Source organism: Piliocolobus tephrosceles, chromosome X (assembly GCF_002776525.5).
Source record: "Piliocolobus tephrosceles isolate RC106 chromosome X, ASM277652v3, whole genome shotgun sequence".
Classification (NCBI taxonomy): Eukaryota; Metazoa; Chordata; class Mammalia; order Primates; family Cercopithecidae; genus Piliocolobus; species Piliocolobus tephrosceles.
Window position 1 is genome coordinate 35,499,019 of NC_045455.1, and position 21,249 is coordinate 35,520,267.

A 21,249-nucleotide genomic window follows, 5' to 3' on the forward strand; every position below is an offset into this window, starting at 1 on the left:
CCACCTCGGCCTCCCAAAGCTCTGTGATTACAGGCGTGAGCCACCGTGCCCGACCTAAGCACTAATTTAAAATCATCGGGAATCCAGTTGGTATGAATGATAATGTTAAATTATAAATGTACTAGAAGGGCCAATATTTTTATAATTTGGCTGCAAGAAGCTATTTTAAGCAACTGAACACAGCCAGAAACCACAAATGAAAAAATTGATAGGCATGAGTTTTCATACAAGTTGAAAATGTCTTGTATGGCAAAACACAAAATAAAAGGAAAAATACTGAAAGTAGTTTTGAAAGATAAATAGAAAATGGGAGAATATTTGTATTTTTAAATAGGATACATCAGAAAATAAATAAATGAAGGACAAGCCTCTCAATTAGAACATGGAAAAAGGATATGAACTTGAATTCACAAAAAGAAAAAAAAAAAGCAAATGTCCAATGACTATAAGAAAATATGCTCAACTTCTGAAGTAAACAAAGAAAAAATGGAACAATTAGATATTCTGCGTCACATACCAGGTAAGCAATGATTTAAAATTTTGACAAAGCTTGCTATTGGTCAGGGTTTGGGGAAATAGTCACTCTCATAGATGGGTTAGAAAGGTAAACTGGAATAATGTTTTGGGGAGCATACTAGCAGTATTATTAGAAATTTTAAATATGCACACATTTGATTCAAATTGTATTTTCATGAATGTATCCTAAGCAAACACAAATGTGCAAATATAAAGAAGCATGCTTATTATAACACTATTTATTCTAGCAAAACAACCTGTCCCCAAACCTCCAGATGTCTGGAATCTAATGACTAGCAATATGGAATTTTAAAGTAAATATTCACCAAATATTAACCAGAAATGCCACTATGATGTCTCAAATATACTTACAGAATTCTTTCTGGGATTTTTGCTTTTATAAGTTTAGGAATTGTTTGAGTTTCTTTTTTTTTTTTTTTTTTTTCATACAGTGAGTATATAATTCAGAAGATAAATAAATAAATCCATTTGCTATTTGGAGAGCAATTATAGGAAAAAAAGAACATGTGCATTTTTTTCTGGATAATTCTGGAACATAAAGTACTCAGTATAAATTGATGAAAAATGGGTATTAAAATATACTAGAGATTTTTGTTAAAATTCTCTATTACTGAACGCATACTAAATCCCTCCTGATCCCAGCTGATTCTTTCTTTAACACCTGCTGAGCCATGATGCTAGTGACTACATGGAAGAGGTACTTACCCTTCAGGTACTGCAGGCTGAGAGAGGGTATTTGATATTATCTTAGATTTTAAAAGTATCACGATTTGTAACAACTTGAAACGTAGTTATGAAGGTGGAGGAAAAAACAACTTATTTTATCAATTGTATGAAGTTCTTGGGAAATGAATGCCAAACACATGAAAAGAGCTGTTTGTCTAACCTGACAAAAACAAGCAATGGGGAAAGGATTCCCTATTTAATAAATGGTGTTGGGAAAGCTGGCTAGCCATGTGAAATACCTATGCCATTACATAATTTATTCTAGGTGAATGTATCTGTTCCTCCTAATGGGGGATGGAGCTTCTAAACCATTTCAGACACAGGTCTTCATTCCAAAAACATATACTTCAATCCAGTGTTGGATAAGAACCTAAATGTTGGATAATATCCTAAATGTTCCCTCAAGTGAGAGGGAATTTACATTCTCAAGCTTCCAGATTTCCTGAACAAATAATTCAATGAGTAGGTATTCTAGTTAGAAACAACCATACAAGCTAAACAGCTCCCTTCTTCCCTAAAGTGTTTTATATACTTTGAAGAAGCCATACTTGAAAGCCCAGTCAACGTACGGTTAAGATTTTACGTAAGAAACACTGTCTATCACTAGGTAAATATAGCTAAATGCAGTTAAAAGTTATTCTAAATCTCTAAATTATTATTCCTGTGTTTATCCAAACATAAAATAAATCAAATTCTACTAAGTTTAAAGCTTTTTGAAAGTATGGCAGCAAAACAGCGAATTTTACTAAATAAACTATCAAGTCCCATTTAACTGAAGTTATTACAGATACTTACTGAGAACTTCCCATATGCTAGACTGGGTAGATATTTTATGTCATCCAATCTTCCAAGTGACCCCATGCCTCTCTTTTACAGGTGGGGACTAAGGACTAAGGTTAATTATTTCAGTCATGTATTCATTCATCCAAACTTTTTTTTTTTTTTTGAGACGGAATCTAGCTCTATCCCCAGGCTGGAGTGCAGTGGCCTGATCTCGGCTCACTGCAAGCTCCGCCTTCCTGGTTCACGCCATTCTCCTGCCTCAGCCTCCCAAGTAGCTAGGACTACAGGCACCCGCCACCACGCCCGGCTAATTTTTAGTATTTTTGGTAGAGATGGGGTTTCACCCTGTTAGCCAGCATGGTCTCCATCTCCTGATCTCGTGATCCGCCCCCCTCGGCCTCCCAAAGTGTTGGGATTACAGGCGTGAGCCACTGCACCCAGTTCATTAATTCTATTGAAAAGTAATGTTTGAGCTCCCTGTATGTATTAGGCCCTTCAGTGCTGGACACACAATGGTGGGCAAAACCAGACTTGGATTCCAGCCTTCATGGGCCTTAAAATACGGTGAAAGAGACAGTTATTAATGAAACAATCACAATTACATGTATAGTTGCACTGGAGAAGGTCATGAGAAAAAAAGGTGGGATTTCACCTAGTCAGAGAAGTCAGAAAAAGCTTACCTGAGAATATAACAACAGAGATTTGAAAGATAAGTAGGCCATCCTGGGCTACATTGTGAGATCTAGGTCTCTACAAAAAAAAAAAAAAAAAAAAAATTAGCCAGGCATGGTGGTGGTGCATGCCTGTGGTCTCAGCTACTCAGGGGTTTGAATTAGGAGGATTGCCTGAGCCCAGGAGTTCAAGGCTGCAGTGAGCCAGAATAGGACTACTGCATCCAGCCTGAGTCACATAGCAAGACCCTGTCCAAAAAAAAAGAAAGAAAGAAAATGAGAAAAGAAAGATAAATAAGAGTTAATAAAGCAAATCAGGTTAATAAGAAAAGTGCATCAGGGAATAGCATGTAATAAGGGCCTGTTGCAGGAGAGAGGTGCTTCCGAGCCCTTAAAAAGTAGCCTTCATAACTGCAGGGTAGAAAGCAAGAGAGTGTGTAAAAACAGGAAGGGAAAAGAAGAGAAGAGAAGAGAAGAGAAGAGAAGAGAAGAGAAGAGAAGAGAAGAGAAGAGAAGAGAAGAGAAGAGGACGAGACGAGACTGGTGTAACAGGAGTTTGGTGCGGGAAAACAGCCAGATCAGAGTAGGACCTTGAAGTTGTATGAAAGACTTGGATCTTTACCCAGGAAGTAACGTGAAGCCAGGGGAGAATTTAAGCAACAGGCAATAGTGATCAGATTCGCCCAAAGTGGTCTAGATTGCATCCAAATCCAGATATCTTGAACTACCAAAGTCTCTGGAACATATTATGATATCAAAAGTTTAATCTTGAGCATGTTTTTTTATTAGCAATTACAGTTTTAAAAAAGAAAATAATAAAGATTTTGAAAATCTAATTTCTGGTTTTTTTTTTTTTTTTTTTTTTTTTTTTTTTTTTTTTTGAGACAGAGTCTCTCTCTCTCTCGCCCAGGCTAGAGTACAGTGGCACAATCTCAGCTCAATGCAACCTCCGCCTCCTGGGTTCAAGCAATTCTGCCTCAGCCTCCCAAGTACCTGGGATTGCAGATGTGTACCACCATGCCTGGCTAATTTTTGCATTTTTAGTAGAGATGGGGTATCACCATGTTGGCCAGGCTGGTCTTGAACTCCTGACCTCAGGTGATCCATCCTCCTCAGCCTCCCAAAGTACTGGGATTACAGGCGTGAAGCACCGTGCCCAGACTGAAGATCTAATTTTTAATTTTCCTCATATATTTATATATATCATATATAATTTTTAATTTTGCTCATATATTTATTATGTTCAGGATATAATGCAAGAAGTTCTCTGTCGTGTAAAATGAGGGTAAGAAGAATATTTCTCAAAAGTGTAAGGGGATTTCTCACATAGAACACTAACGGCAAACATTTTTCGCTAATTGACGGCTTCCTTGAGCTATTTTTAAAATGTGTTCTTGAAAGTTAACAGAGTGCTAACTTCTTATTTGAAATTAGTTTAACACTTAATTTTAATTATTAATATAATCATATTTTTCAAAGTAAAAAGTTTACTTTTACCTATATTCTTTACCCACCCATCACCATCCTGTTTGCTAATTTCTTTGCTATATAGTTTAAAACTAGATGTTCCCTACAGCTTTCTTTCCAGTTACCTAACATTTCCATAAAGATTTATTTATAATTTAATATTCCACCTATTAAAAATCATAGCCCTGGTTGGGCGTGGTGATTCATGCCTATAATCCCAGCACTTTGGGAGGCTGAGCTGGGTGGATCACTTGAGGTCAAGAGTTCAAGACAAGCCTGGCCAACATAGTGAAACCCACCTCTAGAAAAAATACAAAAGTTAGCTGGACATGGTGACAGGCTAATAGGTAGCCTGTAGTCCCGGCTACTCAGGAGGCTGAGGCAGGAGAATCACTTGAACCCAGGAAGCAGAGGTGGCAATGAGCTATGATCGCACCACTGTAATATAACCTGGGCAACAAAGCAAGACTCTGTCTCAAAAAACAAAACAAAACAAAACAATCATAGCCTTAACAGAATTGTTTCAGTCACTTCCTAATAATTATGTAAAACACAACAATAATTTCTAGAATAGCAGAATGACCTCTGCCGTTAAAGAATTCAAAAACTGTGAATTTCCTTTTACAAAATTAAGACTTTAAAATATTATCTTATTTTAATCATACTTCTTAATTTCATTCATTCATTGAAAAGCATTTATTGAGTGTCTAGTGTCTACAGAGATCAGAGTGAGTGCTTTCTTTTTTTAAGAACGAAATGCTGGGCTGGGCACAGTGGCTCACTCCTGTAAGCTACTTTGGGAAGCTGACACAGAGTGATTATTTGAGCCTAGGAATTCAGGACCATCCTGGGCAACATAGCGAGACCCCATTTCTACTAACAATTTTAAAAAATTAGCCTGGCATGGTGGCATGTGACTATAGTCCCAGCTACTTGTGAGGCTGCAGTGGGAGGATCCCTTGAGCCAGGGAGGTCAAGGCTGCAGCGAGCCATGACCACACCACTGCACTTCAGCCTAAGCAACAGAGTGACACCTGTCAAAAAAACAAACAAACAAAAAAAAAACAGAGAGAGAGAAAAGAAAAGAAAAGGAATGAGAGGGTGAAAAATCTTCCTGTTTCAATTCCAGGTTCCAAAGGAGTCCAAGTCAGCCTTGATATATAGTCCCCAGATCCTTGGAGCAGTCTATCCTGTAAAGTTCCATCCAACGCAGTATGCACAAACAAAGTGGTTTCTACCTACCCCACAATATTCTCAAATGATTCTCTGTAACTTCAAAACACTTCCTGTCCAAGGAACAAACAAACTAAATCTGCATGAATTCATAGTCCGTTTACGAAATAGAACAATTTTGGACTTGATCTGTTAGCGGAGGTTAATTCCGAGCTGGCCAGCAGCCCTGATATTGTGTGGCATCTGCACAATAAGAATGGCTTAAGTGGAATCTGTTTAACTACATCTTTCTGAGAGAACAGGTTGAACTTCCTATGCCCTTTTGACCAAGTGTCCACATAATAGGAAGTATAAAACCAAAACCCTCCAACTATTCAGAGGCTAAAATCTTCCAACTGCTACTAATCTTGGCCAGTAATATCCAAATACTAATTTCAATTCATGATTTTCACTTACATGATACTTTAGCATCTGGGTTAAAAAGATTCCAGAGCATAGAGGATCAAATGTTAAAAACAAACAAAAACAAATAAACTTAGGGCTATTCAGGGAAATGCAGTGAAAGAATGCAACGTCCTCACTGATCAGATTTTCTCTGCACACATCAGTCCTACAAAGAAGTTTAACCTTCAAACCAAAGGACAAATAAATTGAAAAAATAATGAGAAAAATCGTGTTGGCCAGGAGAGAAATTCTGTTTCTGCCTTGTTACAGAACTTCATTCACATCAGACCTTGCATAAACTGTAGTCATAATGTGCATACATTTCACAGTATTCATTAATTAACCAGTAAAAATCACCAGGTGGATCCCAGTTGAATACAAGGCCTCCGGCAAAAGCCAGACCCACAGGAGCCTGGAGCTCAAGGTCGACTCAGCAGCACCACTCCTCTTACCCTGAGATAACCCCAGAGCTTTCCCCCAGTTTAGTTAGGGATAAAGAATCGATCTCCAAAGAAGGTTAGATCCAGAGATAACTGTTTCCAGTCCTTCAAGCAATCTAGATAGGAACTCAAGTGGTCTATTTTGAATTCCTTTGCATCTTTTGTTACAGCCCACTCATTATCAACAGAATTTGGGAAATTCAAAATTGAAATGACTAGAGTCACGGTTGTCAAAACAAAAGGTCCATCATTACAAAACCCTTTGTCTTAGGAAGGTCCCTGAAGAGGCCATGCATAGACTAATTTTACTATTTCAACTGGGCTATTAGGAGAAATAATGGTTGAAAGCCCCAAACTGTTAGTCCTGGAAGCAGCATGCACTGTTATGTTCTGTGCCATCTTCAAATAGACTGCCTTGGTAATAGAACTAACAAACTAACCAAATAGCTATTCATTCTTCTTTTTCTCACGAATGTGTGATATCATTTCAAGATACAGCACTAGGACTAAACCTATTAAGGCCAAGTGACTTGCTCAATCCCAGAAAGAAACGAGCTACACTTGCTAAAAGCTGCACTCTCCCGTTACTACAACATAAATTCAAAGCTTACACCAGCCAGCAAGTGCAATCTTACAACTATCTCACTTCAATTCACGCAACACACCTACTAGAAAAGAAACGTGTCTATTGTTGTCTTCAACCAAAGATTGGGAAAAACAAAATTCACATATTTTATGTACTGTCTAATTGAAAAAAGTTGAGATTATAGTTGTAAGATGAATTATAAATAAATAAGTACACAATATAAAATGAAGCCAGAGATGACAGATCCCAGTGTGTGACCAGAATCCTATTTAACAAGTACTAGGAAGCTATGTTACTTGGTGAGTATTAGAAACTTGGGGCCAAGCACAGTGGCTCATGTCTGTAATCCCAACACTTTGGAAGGCTGAGGTGGGTGGGTTGCCTGAGGTCAGGAGTTCGAGACCAGCCTAGCCAACATGGTGCAACCCCATCTCTACTAAAAAAATTACAAAAAATCATCCGGGCATGGTGGTGGATACCTGTAATCCCCGCTACTCGGGAGACTGAGGTAGGAGAATCACTTGAAACCAGGAGGTGGAGGCTGCAGTGAGCCAAGATATCACCATTGCAGTCCACCCTGGGTAATAAGAGGGAAACTGCATCTCAAAAAAGAAAGAAAGAAACTTAGAAGTGAATTATTGGTGCTTGGATTTCCATGGATTCTGTATTTTCCAGCATTAGGCAAATGGCAACACCTGTTCATGTGTCAGGATTGTCTCTCTAGAACTTTCCACAACACATTTGAAAATAAGCTCGGTGTGTGTGTGTGAAGTGTTGCCTTATATTCTATCATACTTCTTCTTCTTCTTCTTTTTTTTTTTTTAGCTGGGCGTGGTGGTGGGCGCCTGTAGTCCCAGCTACTCAGGAAGCTGAGGCAGGAGAATGGCGTGAACCCAGGAGGCGGAGCTTGCAGCGAGGCGCGCCACTGCACTCCAGCCTGGGCAACAGAGCGAGACTCGTCTCAATAAAAAAAAAAAGAGAGAGAGAGAGAGAGAAATAAAGTGTTTGAGATATAGCTGAAGTGCCTATCTACCTCCTACCTCATCCCTGTCTCCTCCTTCCCACCTCAGAGGCAACCACTGTTCTAAAGCTGAGTGTATCACTCCCACGTGCATGTTTATACACAAATAATATACAGTAGGATTTGATGTATTTAACCTTTACATACATAGTAATTAGCTATACATTGATTCTACTTTTTTTTTACTCAATCTACTTTTTGAGATATGTTGACAGATGCAATTTTAGTTCATTCCTTTTAACAGATAAAAACTGTATTATTAATCTCCTATTGGTGGACTGTTAGGTTATTCTCTAACTTTTGTTCTAACAAACAAACAATGTTACAATGAATTTTTCTTTTTTTTTTTTTAGGTCTCACTCTGTTGCCCAGGCTGGAGTGCAGTGGTGCAACCACAGCTCGCTGTAGCCCCAAACTCCCAGGCTCAAGTGATCCTCCTACCTCAGCGTCCTGAAAGCTGGAACCACAGGCATGTGCGCCATACCACACTCGGCTAATTTTTTACTTTTTTATAGAGACGGGATCTCCCTATGTTGCCCAGGCTGGTCTCTCACTCTTGGGTTCAAGTGATCCTCTCACCTCAGCTTTCCAAAGTGCTGGGTTTATCATACTTCTTAAAGTATCTTCCAAAATTAGTCGCAGTTATAATTTTGGAATGTAACATGAGAATCAGTTTGGGGACACATTACAGTAGCTGCAGTAGGCATTTCATTGTGCATGCATCACACATACACAAAAACATAGTTCCTCTTTTGGATTATAATTCACTAAGTAAACTTTGGAGGCATAACATGGTAGCTTTACACACTTCATTCTCTGAGAAAGAGTAACAATTGCATTAATTAACATAAAGACTAAGGAGTATTAGAAAGAATCAAACGGATTCCTGTGTTTATCTTGAACTTAAGTTACAGGTTAAATGTTTTCCCAGCCAGCAAACTGGAGATTGTGAGGAAAGGCGGTGGGGGGGAAGAGCTAGATGACCTGAGATTCTTTATAGCTCATGGAAGACATAAATTCCTAGATTTTCCCAAAAATATAAGGTTCTCTAAACAGCTGGAAATTCCCGATCTAAATTCCATTGCATGCTTTGACCCCTAACGATGTGTCTTCGCAAAGTTCCTGCAGCGCTGGGAGACGAGCAAGGCACAAGTGTCTCCTAGAAAGCCGCCATCGAGTGCAGGAGTTTGAAGAGGCGAAGAGATGGCGTTGCTTTCACCTGCTCTGCTCGAGACTTGCTGGCCGTACACCGGCAGCACGTTCCCGCCTAGCCTTGCACAACCAGGCTTTGACTGTCTCGAGCAGACAGGAGGGAAAGCTATCTTCTGTGTCGTTTATATTAATAGCTTTGTATTCATTTTAAACCAACCTGCCTAATGCACACACGTTTTGGAAGGTAACCCAGCCGGTCCGCGTCGAGTCCCGGAGAAGAAAGCCGCCTCAGGCGACCCCTGGTGGCCAGATGGGCTGCGAGCACAGTGGCGCCTGCGTTCACTGGCTGCTCAAGGGATTCCGGCGTCCGGCGTCCTGCTGTGGCCGGAGAGGCCCAGCTGTCTTGCGCCCACAGCCCCGGGACGCTCGGCAGCAGGCCCTTGTAGCCTCGTCCACCCTCATCTTAGGGGTCGGGGAACGTAGGCCAGCGCCCGGAAATAACGCATGCCACGTCCCTTGCCATCTCTGGTTCCAAATCCCTAGAGAAAGAGGAGAGCCCTAGAGAAACATGGAGAAGTCAGGGTGAGAGCGCAGCGAGGCAGTAGCGCGCTGGGGACATTCTAGAGCGAGAGCTCAGAAGGAGGCAACTAGTTCCAGGGTAGCTGCGAATGGATTGGGTTAAAGCTGGACGAATGAAGCACCATGTTTTCCTAACACTGCTTTCAAGAACACACCGCATGGGGCAAGATCACAGGTGCTCTTCGGGAGTTTTGACCGTACAAGCAGGTAATTCCCTGTAAAATAAAAGCATTCTGTAAGTTGCTCGACAGAATGCAGTATTAGGCGTGTGTATGCGCAAGTTTTAATTTTCCACTGGTGCTCCCACGTGAAGGCACATTTCTTAGTAAAGGAACGGCAGCTAGGACAGTGCATATGTATGCATTTTCTATGTTTATTTATTTATTTATTTTTTAATGGGAAAGAATAGTACACCTTCAACATGGACAACAGGATCTTAAGAAATGTTCTAGGTGTCAAGAAAAGTGGGAAGTGAAGGATGACTTTTAGTTAAGGGAAGAAGGAAATCTGCAGGGAAACAGTGAGCCAACCCTTCCCTCCCTGCCCCCTCCCCCATTTCGGAAGCCCATGCTGTCGCCCTGACTAATCATATTCCTGTCTATTAATGAATTAAGTTAAACGGCTTAGACTGTAGACTTCAGCTATTGCATGAAGCAAAACCGTAAGGAAGCTCTTCAAAAAGCCTCCATTCATAGATAACCCCCCTTAAAAATAAAATTCTAATAAACGGAAAAACTACAACTCGACACAATCAAAAGCCAATCCCAGCAAGAGCAGAAGGTACTTGAAACTCGAATCTGCATTCCGTTCCTCCCGTACAAGGCTCGGAGGTGGGGGAGGCGGTTTGTGCTAGTGCCTGGTGTATAATCGGGTTAATCCAGTAGACAAAGAATAAACCAATAGCCCTCCCACCTCACTTCCCGCTCCCCTTCCCCTCCCCCTTCTTCTCCCCCCGCCCCAGCCCCCGTCACCCCCTCCGCAAAGGGGAACAGAAAAGGGGAGAGGCAGACTTGAAATGGATTCCGGATAAAGTCTTAAAACCTGCAACTTGTTTTTCATGCTAACACTGCGTGGCCCGGATTAGTCTTAAATGTTCATTCCCCTTTCCTGGTGGCAAGGAGAAAGTTCCCTAAATCAGCTCGAGCCTCTGGCTCGTCCTCATTGCCTCTGGGGAAACCTTAAGGTCAGTGTTTCCTTGAAACTAGATAAACTGACCCTGCCGTGCCCAGCCCGGCCCCGCGGGCGCCCCGCGTGACGGCGCCCGGGCTGCAGGACCTGCCTGGGGACGCGCGGGGCGGCGCGGTTGCCCTTTTGAATGCCTCCTGCGGCTCGGAGCGCTGGCGGGCGCTGGAGTGTGAGTGAATGTAGCCCCGCGGAGCCAATGAGCTGGGACCGGATGCGATATATCCTCTGGGACAACAACTGCTCTGTTCCGCCTCGGATCCACATGACGCCATTTACTGCTGCCGCGGCCGCCGCAGAGCTCCCTGCCTCCTCCGGAAAGGCGAGGGCGCAGGCCAACGGCGAGCCCCCCCCGGGCGGGCCCCAGACCCCCCTCCTCCTCCTCCTCCTCCTCCTCCTCTTCCTCCTCCTCCTCCGCACCCACCGCCCCCGCCTCGGCCTCGCTGCCTCGCCTCCACAACGCCCAGTCTGCACCGCTGAGAGCTGCGCGCCGCAGCGCTAGCGGAGGAGAGGGGCCGGCGGAGCGCGCAGTGCCCAGGCCCCCGCGCCCGCCCGGCCCGGCTCGGCCCGGCCCGCGCCCCCGCGCAGCCTCCGCTACGACGCGGCTGCGGCCGCACCACTTGGCGATCTGGCTTTAGGTTCTTCGTAAGGCCGTTTTCTTTTCCCATTCGCTCATCTGCCAGGAAAAGGGACTTGCCGTTGGCGCTTCGGCCTCTTGTTCATTGAGAAAAAAGAGGAAATACTCCGCGTGTGCTTCTAGAAGGGGGGTCGTCTCCAGCCGCGAACCCCAGAGTGTTCATCAGCGGGGAATTTGGCTCCGAATTCTCCTCTTTTTTTCTCCCGCCGATTGCTCGGAAGTTGGACTGAAGCAGAGGTTGGAAAGAAAGGGAAAAAAGTTTGCATCGAGACTGGATTTATTTGCACATCGCAGAAAGAAGAGAATCCAAGGGAGAGGGGTTGGTGCAAAGCCGCGATCACGGTGAGGCACGTTTGGCTCTTCCCCTCCTGGCGCCGTGGCCGGCGCGTTGTGGGCAACATGGAGTAGGTGCAGCCGGACCAGGAGTTGGGTCCGTCTCTCCCCGAGCCTCCCTTTCTCAAATCCCTCAGGGTCTTCGTGCGGATCCGGGGCGCTCCCCGCGAACCTGCCTTGCCCGGGGCTCGGGCTCGGCCTGCCTCTGCGGGGACTTCTGTATGCACCCAGTGCAGTGTCCCCGGCAGGCGACCCCGCGCGCCCGCGCTCTAGGGGGTTGGGACGGAGGACAGCTTGCAGCCTGCTCCCAGCCGTGCACTGGCCGCGAATTCGGCGCTGAGAGCGAGAGAGGGAGAAAAAGACACTTTGTGTTTTCCAGGTCGCCTTTGCAGGCGCCCGCATTTCTAACCTGTTCCTCCTCTTGGTGGAAGGCAAAGTCCGGAGAGAGGCTGTCCCTAGGCGGGGCGCTGGTGGGACTGGGGGACACGGGTTGCTCGCCTCGGGGGCAGGAGACCCCCAGGGTGAGAAAAAGGCAGGGTGCCGGGTGGAGGGAGTCCCCGCCTCTGCTCCGCGTGGACGGTCTAGCCCGGAGCGGGTGGGAGCGTCGCCCTGCCTGGCGCCGGGTCTCTGCGGTTCGGAAGTGCAGCTCTCTCTCTTTTCCGTTCTTCGTGGTCAGCCTAGGTCACACTTATTTTATTTTTGGAAGCTCAGGCTGACCCAGCGCAGGAAGAAAGTCATCAAGCGGTCGCGATCATTTTCCATTACCTGAAAGTAGGTGGCAAAAGAGGCAGTTTTTTATTTCCTTTTGTTGTTGTTGCTGCTGTGTTTTAATTTGGATTCTTGTGTGTTTTTTACAAAGCAGTTTCTGTGTCCGTTTGCCCCACCCTAGAGCTGAAGTTCTTTTCCCCTAATCCTCAGTCTGATCACACACTGTTCTTAATGGGGGTTTCAAAGCACTTTCAAAGGGGAGGGGGGACTGGGAAAGAGAAGAGGGGCGGAGGTGGGGAGTCCAGCTTCGAAGAAGGAGGCCAGGGATCGGATCGGCAGAAATCACTTAAAAAATAAAATTAAAAAGCCCCCTTTTCTTTCAAAGATGCTACTTTGACTGCAAGCAAATCTGCACCAAAAGTTTACAGCTCCGGGAGCTGGGTTCTGCGCGCATGGAGTGAGCAGTGGGGCCCTGGAAAATGCCCTTTAAAAAAAAAAAAAAAGCAATTTTTCTTTCACTTTAAGAAATATGATATCTTTTTTTTTTTTTTTTTTTTTTTTTTTTGTCTCTTTCGACCCAAAAGGAGATAGGCGTGTGCAGATTACAGGCAATGCCCCCTTCGGTCAGTGCAGCGTGGAGTCGCTGTGTGTGCGTGGGTTGGACTTGTGCGTCCTGGCTGCGTGTCTCAGGCAGGGCTTTCGTGCTCGCCGTGTCGGGGTGGCAAACCTGTGCCGGATGTCCGAGGGGCTTTGCAGAAAGCCTAGCAGTGGTCAGCGTGACCTGTGCCTCGGGGCGGAGTGGCTCCTTGGGGCTGCAAGGCAGTTCCTTGAGTTGGGGGAGATCTTAACTGCGGAGAGGGCGGCGGGGGAAGTGTGCTCCTGCATTTCGTGACACGTCCCCTTCGGAGGCGCCCGCGGCCCCCGCCTGTCTGTGAGGCTTGTCTGTGAGTCTTGGGATCGTAAGCAGGGGGGCAGCCTGGCCCATGGACAGCGTCAGTCCGCCTGGAGAAACGTACCCTGGGGATCGGCTGTGTCCCACCTGCTGGGGACGGTGTTGGGGCAACGAGAGGCAATAAACTAAGTGAAAGCAAAGGGCAGCGTTGTCTTCTGCCATTCTTTTGGAGGTGAGGAGATCCGGTTTCCAGCGCTGCCTTGCTCCGAATTGGGAGACGTTTGTCACCTGCCTTGTTCGCTGTGGCCTCTATTCTAAAGAGCGGAGATTGGATAAAGGTCCGCTTTTGCCTGTTTTATGCTTTTTATTGCCATATAGGCTTGGGAAATTGGGTGATCGTTTTGCAATTGAAGAAGGACTGCAGTTTAAGGAATTCCTTGACAGAATGCTAGATACGAAATGTGACATTTGAGTTTTTAAAACACTCTTCTGGTTATCATTTCGTTTGTGTTCTCAATTAATTTTTTGAAAACAGAAAATCAGTTGAGCTTTTGACATGCTTCATTTCTAAAACAGGGAGAACAACCTTTTAGCAGCAGAATCTAAGGTGGTGTTCTAGGCTATCAGACTGTAAAATACTTAATTCTTAAGTTGTTGAGAAGTTGAAAATAAATTCTTGTCTTCTTGTTGTTGTGTAAGTTTGCTTTAATGTGTTTCTGGCACCTAATAGGATTTGATTTGCTTTTAGTTCTATAACTTTGTGCTACTATACAATTAATTAAAAATGGCATGATTGTTGTAAAATTTTTAACTGTTTTGGGTATTTACTTTTTGCATGCCATATTAATTCTACCGGCTTTGAGAAAGTTACAGAATACCGGACACGTCACAGTTAAAGTGTTTGACGTAAAAGTAAAAACTAAGAACCAGAAAGAATCTTCTAGGCTGCATTATTAACACTTAAGGCAAAAATGGCCATGACAAGTGGAAACCTATTTCAACTTTTGAAAAGATTTTCAACTTTTGAAAACGTTGGTAGCAGTGTTATATTCCAGCGATACTTTCTTGCGGTTTTTACATTGAACCCGAGCCTTACAAATTGTATGTTTCTTTGAATGAGGAGTTCTTACTTAAGTGACTCAAAGATCAGCTTTGTGTTGTTGTACATCACGGGATTACAGAATTGTCAGTAGCCAATCGTAATTTTTACTTTTGGGTGCAGGCGTTGTTGATCATATGGCTAATACCTCCCCACTGCCATTCCATTTCAAATCCTATTTCTCTAGGGAAAGTGGGAAGTGAGGAGTCAATTCAGGTGGGTGGAGAGTGGGAAGTATCTTAGAGTATCAACCGTTCTTTCCTCTTGGCTTCCTCAGGAGTTCAGATGTGTTCTAAGCCTGCTGGAGTGACCACACTTCCAAGACCTGATGGAGGCCAGAGCTCAGAGTGGCAACGGGTCGCAGCCCTTGCTGCAGACGCCCCGTGACGGTGGCAGACAGCGTGGGGAGCCCGACCCCAGAGACGCCCTCACCCAGCAGGTACATGTCTTGTCTCTGGATCAGATCAGAGCCATCCGAAACACCAATGAGTACACAGAGGGGCCTACTGTCGTCCCAAGACCTGGGCTCAAGCCTGCTCCTCGCCCCTCCACTCAGCACAAACACGAGAGACTCCACGGGCTGCCCGAGCACCGCCAGCCTCCTAGGCTCCAGCACTCGCAGGTCCACTCTTCTGCACGAGCCCCTCTGTCCAGATCCATAAGCACGGTCAGCTCAGGGTCGCGGAGCAGTACGAGGACAAGTACCAGCAGCAGCTCCTCTGAACAGAGACTGCTAGGATCATCCTTTTCCTCCGGGCCTGTTGCTGATGGGATAATCCGGGTGCAACCCAAATCTGAGCTCAAGCCAGGTGAGCTTAAGCCACTGAGCAAGGAAGATTTGGGCCTGCATGCCTACAGGTGTGAGGACTGTGGAAAGTGCAAATGTAAGGAGTGCACCTACCCAAGGCCTCTGCCATCAGACTGGATCTGCGACAAGCAGTGCCTTTGCTCGGCCCAGAACGTGATTGACTATGGGACTTGTGTATGCTGTGTGAAAGGTCTCTTCTATCACTGTTCTAATGATGATGAGGACAACTGTGCTGACAACCCATGTTCTTGCAGCCAGTCTCACTGTTGTACACGATGGTCGGCCATGGGTGTCATGTCCCTCTTTTTGCCTTGTTTATGGTGTTACCTTCCAGCCAAGGGTTGCCTTAAATTGTGCCAGGGGTGTTATGACCGGGTTAACAGGCCTGGATGCCGTTGTAAAAACTCAAACACAGTCTGCTGCAAAGTTCCCACTGTCCCCCCCAGGAACTTTGAAAAACCAACATAGCATCATTAATCAGGAATATTACAGTAATGAGGATTTTTTCTTTTTTTTAACACACATATGCAACCAACTAAACAGTTATAATCTTGGCACTGTTAATAGAGAGTTGGGATAGTCTTTGCTGTTTGCAGTGAAATGCTTTTTGTCCATGTGCCATTTTAACTGATATGCTTGTTAGAACTCAGCTAATGGAGCTCAAAGTATGAGATACAGAACTTGGTGACCCATGTATTGCATAAGCTAAAGCAACACAGACACTCCTAGGCAAAGTTTTTGTTTGTGAATAGTACTTGCAAAACTTGTAAATTAGCAGATGACTTTTTTCCATTGTTTTCTCCAGAGAGAATGTGCTATATTTTTGTATATACAATAATATTTGCAACTGTGAAAAACAAGTTGTGCCATACTACATGGCACAGTCACAAAATATTATACTAATATGTTGTACATTCGGAAGAATGTGAATCAATCAGTATGTTTTTAGATTGTATTTTGCCTTACAGAAAGCCTTTATTGTAAGACTCTGATTTCCCTTTGGACTTCATGTATATTGTACAGTTACAGTAAAATTCAACCTTTATTTTCTAATTTTTTCAACATATTGTTTAGTGTAAAGAATATTTATTTGAAGTTTTATTATTTTATAAAAAAGAATATTTATTTTAAGAGGCATCTTACAAATTTTGCCCCTTTTATGAGGATGTGATAGTTGCTGCAAATGAGGGGTTACAGATGCATATGTCCAATATAAAATAGAAAATATATTAACGTTTGAAATTAAACTGAGCTGTTTTGTCTTCTTTTATCTTTTGTTTCTTTCAAGTGTAAGAAACTGCATTTTATGTTAAGGGTAATATTTTAATGAAATAGTTAACCACTTTTCTGTAGAATTATTTTATGATTGCTGCTTTAAAGTAAGCTGGATTTGATGACTTTCAGAGACAATTCTAGCAATCAACAGAACTAACAACATTTGACTTAATATCTGTACTTATAAGAGAGCTTATTTTAGCTATGTAATTGCTCTTGTTCTTCTCCCCCCCGCCCTTTTTTTATTTTTATATTTGCAGATTATCTGACTTGTGTTTGTTTTGCAGAGGTTTTTTTTTTTTGTTTTTTGTTTTTTTTTTTAAATCTTTGAACTGGTTTATTCAGGAGAGTTTCCTTAAAAATTAACAGTTAGGCGTTTTCTTTATATACAGTATCAAGGATTAATTCCATGAGGATAATTCAAGACTAGTGAAATGAGTTTAGCTCAACAAACATTTATTGAATGTCACCTGTGTCTCAGACATGCAGTATCCACAGATCAGTTCTTACAATTAAGGCCAAAAATATTTTCTTGACTTAGCTGACCGTGGCAGTGTTTTTTCCAGTCTATTTAATTTTTGACTCTGAAACATCACCATTTTACCAAATTCCTTATGTTAGAAAAGACATGAAAAAAAGAACTTGCTTTGATTCTGGTATTTGGTATCATAAAATTTGATCTGATACTGGTCTTACTCAAGCCAAAGAAGGCCAATTTAGGGCCCTGACTTATTCAGTCAGATTATTCAGAAAATTGTTAAATTTTGCTCTGGGAAAAAGATGCAGCATGAGAGTCAGTGTGCTTGGAGCTGTCTTTTAGAAGCAAAGGTACAGCAAGCTGCTGCAAGCCCATCTTGACAAATACTAGGTTTTAAATCACTTGATTAGTCATTTTGTGGCTGATGATTTTTTTTCCCCCCAAAAGTGCAAACTTTTGCTGCCAAGAGTCACCGGAAGTCTAGAAAATAATTTACTTGTCATTATTGTTTAATCTCTTGTTTCCTGTTCTGAAGCTCCTTCTTATTAGGTTAAGTCTTAGTACAGGTTGTCTTCTGTTTTGTTTTTTAAAATTGGCTCTCAAGGAACTATATAGCCTCCTACACTAAGACATTGCTCTAAGGACCTTCAGTTTCCTCTGACTTCCTCTAAGAAACATAGGATTAAGTTAATTTAGAAATGATTTAAGCTTCAACTTTGAGTTACTGAATGTTTCGATTCTAACACTCTTAAAACTTCACCCTGGTGATCTAAGGAAGAATCTGGTTGCTGGAAAATAGGGTAGGGTTTCTTATTCATTATATAGTTTTCAAGATTTGTAAAGCACAAAAAGTTTGACTGATTAGCTTTGTTCATCAAAAACTGCCATGTGCATTGACAAAGCTCTTTTTGGTATAGAAATTGCAAGGTAAATATATATGTATTCTTTTCACCGCATAAGTGGCTTTGAAAGTATTCTTACACAAATTGCATCAGATGCTATTGAGTGTTTATTGAAAAAGTAAGAACCTCTTCCCATAGTTACTGAGTCAGAATCTGATGGTGTGGCCTAGGAGTTAGCATTTTTAATCATTCTACAAATGATTATGTGCAGTATGGCAACTACTGACCTAGGAATTGCTTTCTAATTCAGTTTTTTAATGGACTCTGATCTTAAGTATAACTCATTGGTTCAAATATAGAGCATAAAGTGATAGTCAACAAATTGGAAGAGGATTTGAATTAAGTATATTAAGTCCTAGGAAAATAATTTGTTTAAAGATATATAAGAAAATGGGAGGCCAGGCATGGTGGCTCACACTTGTAATCCCAACACTTTGGGAGACTGAAGCAAGTGGATCACTTGAGGTCAGGTGTTGTGGGAAGTCAGGGACCCCGAACGGATATCGGTGGGACCCGCCCCCGATAGGAGTTTGAGACCAGTCTGGCCAACATGGTGAAACCCCGTCGCTAAAAGTACAAAAATTAGTGGGCGTGGTGGCAGGCACCTATAATGCTAGCTACTTGAGAGACTGAGGCAGGAGAATTGCTTGAACCTGGGAGGTGGAGGTTGAAGTGAGCCAAAATCGTGTCACTGCACTCCAGCCTGGAGGACAGAGTAAGACTGTCTCCAAAAAAAAAAAAAAGAAAAGAAAAGAAAATTGGATTTCTCAAGAAGCTTCCAACTAACCTGTTAAATGTTAGCTTTATCTATATACCAGCATAGAATTAATTTTCAAAATATGGAAGATTAAATACTTATATCTAAATAGATTAAAAACAACTGGCACTCATTCATTGCATTAAAAATAATTAATCTATTTTTTTTATTTTCATTTTTTGAGACAAAGTCTTGCTCTGTCACCCAGGCTGGAGTGCAGTGGTGCAATCTCAACTCACTGCAACCTCTGCGTCCTAAGTTCAAGAGAGTCCTCTGCTTCATTTCAGCTTCCTGAGTAGCTGGGATTCAGGCATGCACCACCAGGCCCGGCTAATTTTTGTATTTTCTGTAGAGAAAGGGTTTCACTATGTTGATCAGGCTGGTCTCGAACACCCGACCTCAGGTGATCTGCCCACCTCAGCCTCCCAAAGTGCTGGGATTACAGGTGTGAGCCACCGCACCCGGCAATTTTATTTTTTATGTTATTACTATTTTTTGAGGTGGAGTTTCGCTGTGTCGCCCAGACTGGAGTGCAGTGGTGGAATCTTGGCTCACTGCAACCTCTGCCTCCCAGGTTCAAGCCATTCTGCCTCAGCCTCCCAAGTAACTGGGACTACAGGGGCGTGCCACCACGCCTAGCTAATTTTTGTATGTTTATTAGAGGTTGGGTTTCGCCATGTTGACCGAGCTGGTCTCGAACTCCTGACCCCAGGTGATCCATCACATTCGGCTAAAAATAATTTTTTTAATGTTGCAAATTATCTCACTTGGGAAAAAATATGGAGGAATAACCTCAATTTCTTAATCTCTATTTTAAGTTCATGAAAAATTATAACATGATAAATTTGTAATCCAATGGCCATTATTTTGATGTGATAGAGTAGAAGTATGATGATAATGCAAACATGACTGCTAAGCATTTAGGGGAATTTTAATACATTTTTGTGGTTTCTTGCTTTTTAATTTTTTTTTAAACCTGTGGATGCTCTATATTTGAGATTCATTTAGGAATGACAACTTGATTGTTGTTACTTAAAACATTCATTTATGTGTTTTGAGGAGGAGATTTTAAGGCCCTGCCAAATTTCTGCCATGTTGTAGCTTGCTCCGGGGATTGTTTGTGAGAGAAGAAAGCCAAAACCCAGGCAAGTAATCCCAACCAAACTTTTTGCACAACTTCTTTCTTCAGTATACTTCTGTCTCAAGGACTACTTGACTCCAGGATATGTAAGTTAAGGTACTGATGATGTCAGATAAATGAATTTACTCTTGCATAGTGCTGTAAGGTATTTGATACGCAGTTGATGGGTTTGATGTAATTTATTAACTTTTAAGCATTTAGGTCAAAATTTTCAAAGGTTTAATGGTTTTAGAGTTTTACTTGAAGTCATACCCACAATTGGCCATTTGTCTTTCTCTCCTAAATGTGCACAAGGACCAGGGGAAAAACACAGAAGTTTCAACTTTAAAAATGGGCTAAATTGTACAGATCAAAAACAGGTCTGTCAACTTATGGAGAACATTTTACATTATTTTCACAAAGAAAACATATAATAGTAGGTTATTAACTAGTCACATCATTATTGTTATTGTATCAGTATCCAGTCTCTGGTTTGCAATATCTGTTAAGACAAAAGTCATGTTAATTTCTATTTTAATTTAGTCTAATGCTTCACTTCTTTATGACATACTAAGGATGCGTCTCCACTGAGTGAAGTCCACGTTAGAATTTTAACAAGGCCTATCTGACTTCACCTAAAACTGATCATCAGAGTCAAGCTATACATCTGGAGTATTTCATCATGGGTTTGGCCATTCACAAGAGGATAAGAGTCAGATTGTATATGTCTTGTACTGTAGATTTTATTTGTATGCCACACTGCTATTCCCCTTTCACTACAAGAGACAACTATGTGAATAATGAGAGGCAAAATGTGAATACCACTGATGATACTGCATCTCTGGTCAAAATTTAACTTAACACCTTCATTTAATTTACAATCAAAGAAAAAAGGGAGATAGAAATATAGCAAAAGAGGAACAAATTAACATTTAAACTTTTTTCCATGCCTAGCAAATGCTTTACATTTTTATTAGTGCATTTTTAGTGACTTAAATAATTTTAAAAAGTCAATCTTATTTGGCAACTCATACTTTTTTTAATTTTTTAAATAAACTATTAGAGGAGATTAGAAAGAAGCCTTGGCCTCTGGCTTGGCTAGATGAGGCACGCAAGGCTTCAGCATCACTTACGAATTTATTTCTCAAAGCAGTTGCTAATACACAGAGAAGAATAAATAATTTGACTTACTAAGTCAAATTAAGTCTTGGAAGAAAATTTGGGTACCGAAATATAAATTTGGCATTTCAACTTAGTTTTTGGATGCCTACTGCTTACAAATTACAGGGCTAGTTGATCTAATGCAAAAGGAAAGTGGCAGCAACTCTAATGCAAGACAGGACTTAGAAGCACAAGCAAAATGCTGTGAGTACAGAAATTGAGGGAAACATTGATACATTCTCGTTAGTTGATTTGATCGCCATGTCTTTGCAATGGTTTCAGATACTTAAATATCCCAAGAGTTTTTGCTGAAACAGT

General features: G+C 42.2%; 2 protein-coding genes across 5 annotated transcripts; one reads left to right on the top strand and one right to left on the bottom strand.

Annotated features, from left to right (window-relative positions):
- Positions 1–10,898: 10,898 nt before the first annotated feature.
- On the bottom strand, positions 10,899–12,505 carry LOC116418592 (DEAD-box ATP-dependent RNA helicase 52B-like). Its single transcript, XM_031934958.1, has 2 exons — positions 12,141–12,505; positions 10,899–11,624 (listed from the first exon to the last, which is right to left on the bottom strand). The coding sequence occupies exon 2, from the start codon at positions 11,427–11,429 to the stop codon at positions 11,037–11,039; it is 393 nt and encodes a 130-aa protein (XP_031790818.1). The 5' UTR covers positions 11,430–11,624; positions 12,141–12,505; the 3' UTR covers positions 10,899–11,036.
- On the top strand, positions 11,227–16,485 carry SPRY2 (sprouty RTK signaling antagonist 2). Of its 4 annotated transcripts, none has more exons than XM_023185792.2 (2): positions 11,227–11,740; positions 14,708–16,485. In XM_023185792.2, the coding sequence occupies exon 2, from the start codon at positions 14,759–14,761 to the stop codon at positions 15,704–15,706; it is 948 nt and encodes a 315-aa protein (XP_023041560.1). In that variant the 5' UTR covers positions 11,227–11,740; positions 14,708–14,758; the 3' UTR covers positions 15,707–16,485. The 4 variants fall into 4 exon arrangements, with proteins under 4 accessions (XP_023041560.1, XP_023041582.1, XP_023041565.1 ...); XM_023185814.1 differs by lacking the exon at positions 11,227–11,740 and adding an exon at positions 12,255–12,502; XM_023185797.2 differs by lacking the exon at positions 11,227–11,740 and adding an exon at positions 12,706–13,669.
- Positions 16,486–21,249: the final 4,764 nt, after the last annotated feature.

What these genes read in the sequence shown, in the direction of transcription:
- SPRY2 (XM_023185792.2), top strand. Translation starts at nt 14,759, where the DNA reads ATGGAGGCCAGAGCTCAGAGTGGCAACGGGTCGCAGCCCTTGCTGCAG.
- LOC116418592 (XM_031934958.1), bottom strand. Translation starts at nt 11,429, where the DNA reads ATGGGAAAAGAAAACGGCCTTACGAAGAACCTAAAGCCAGATCGCCAA.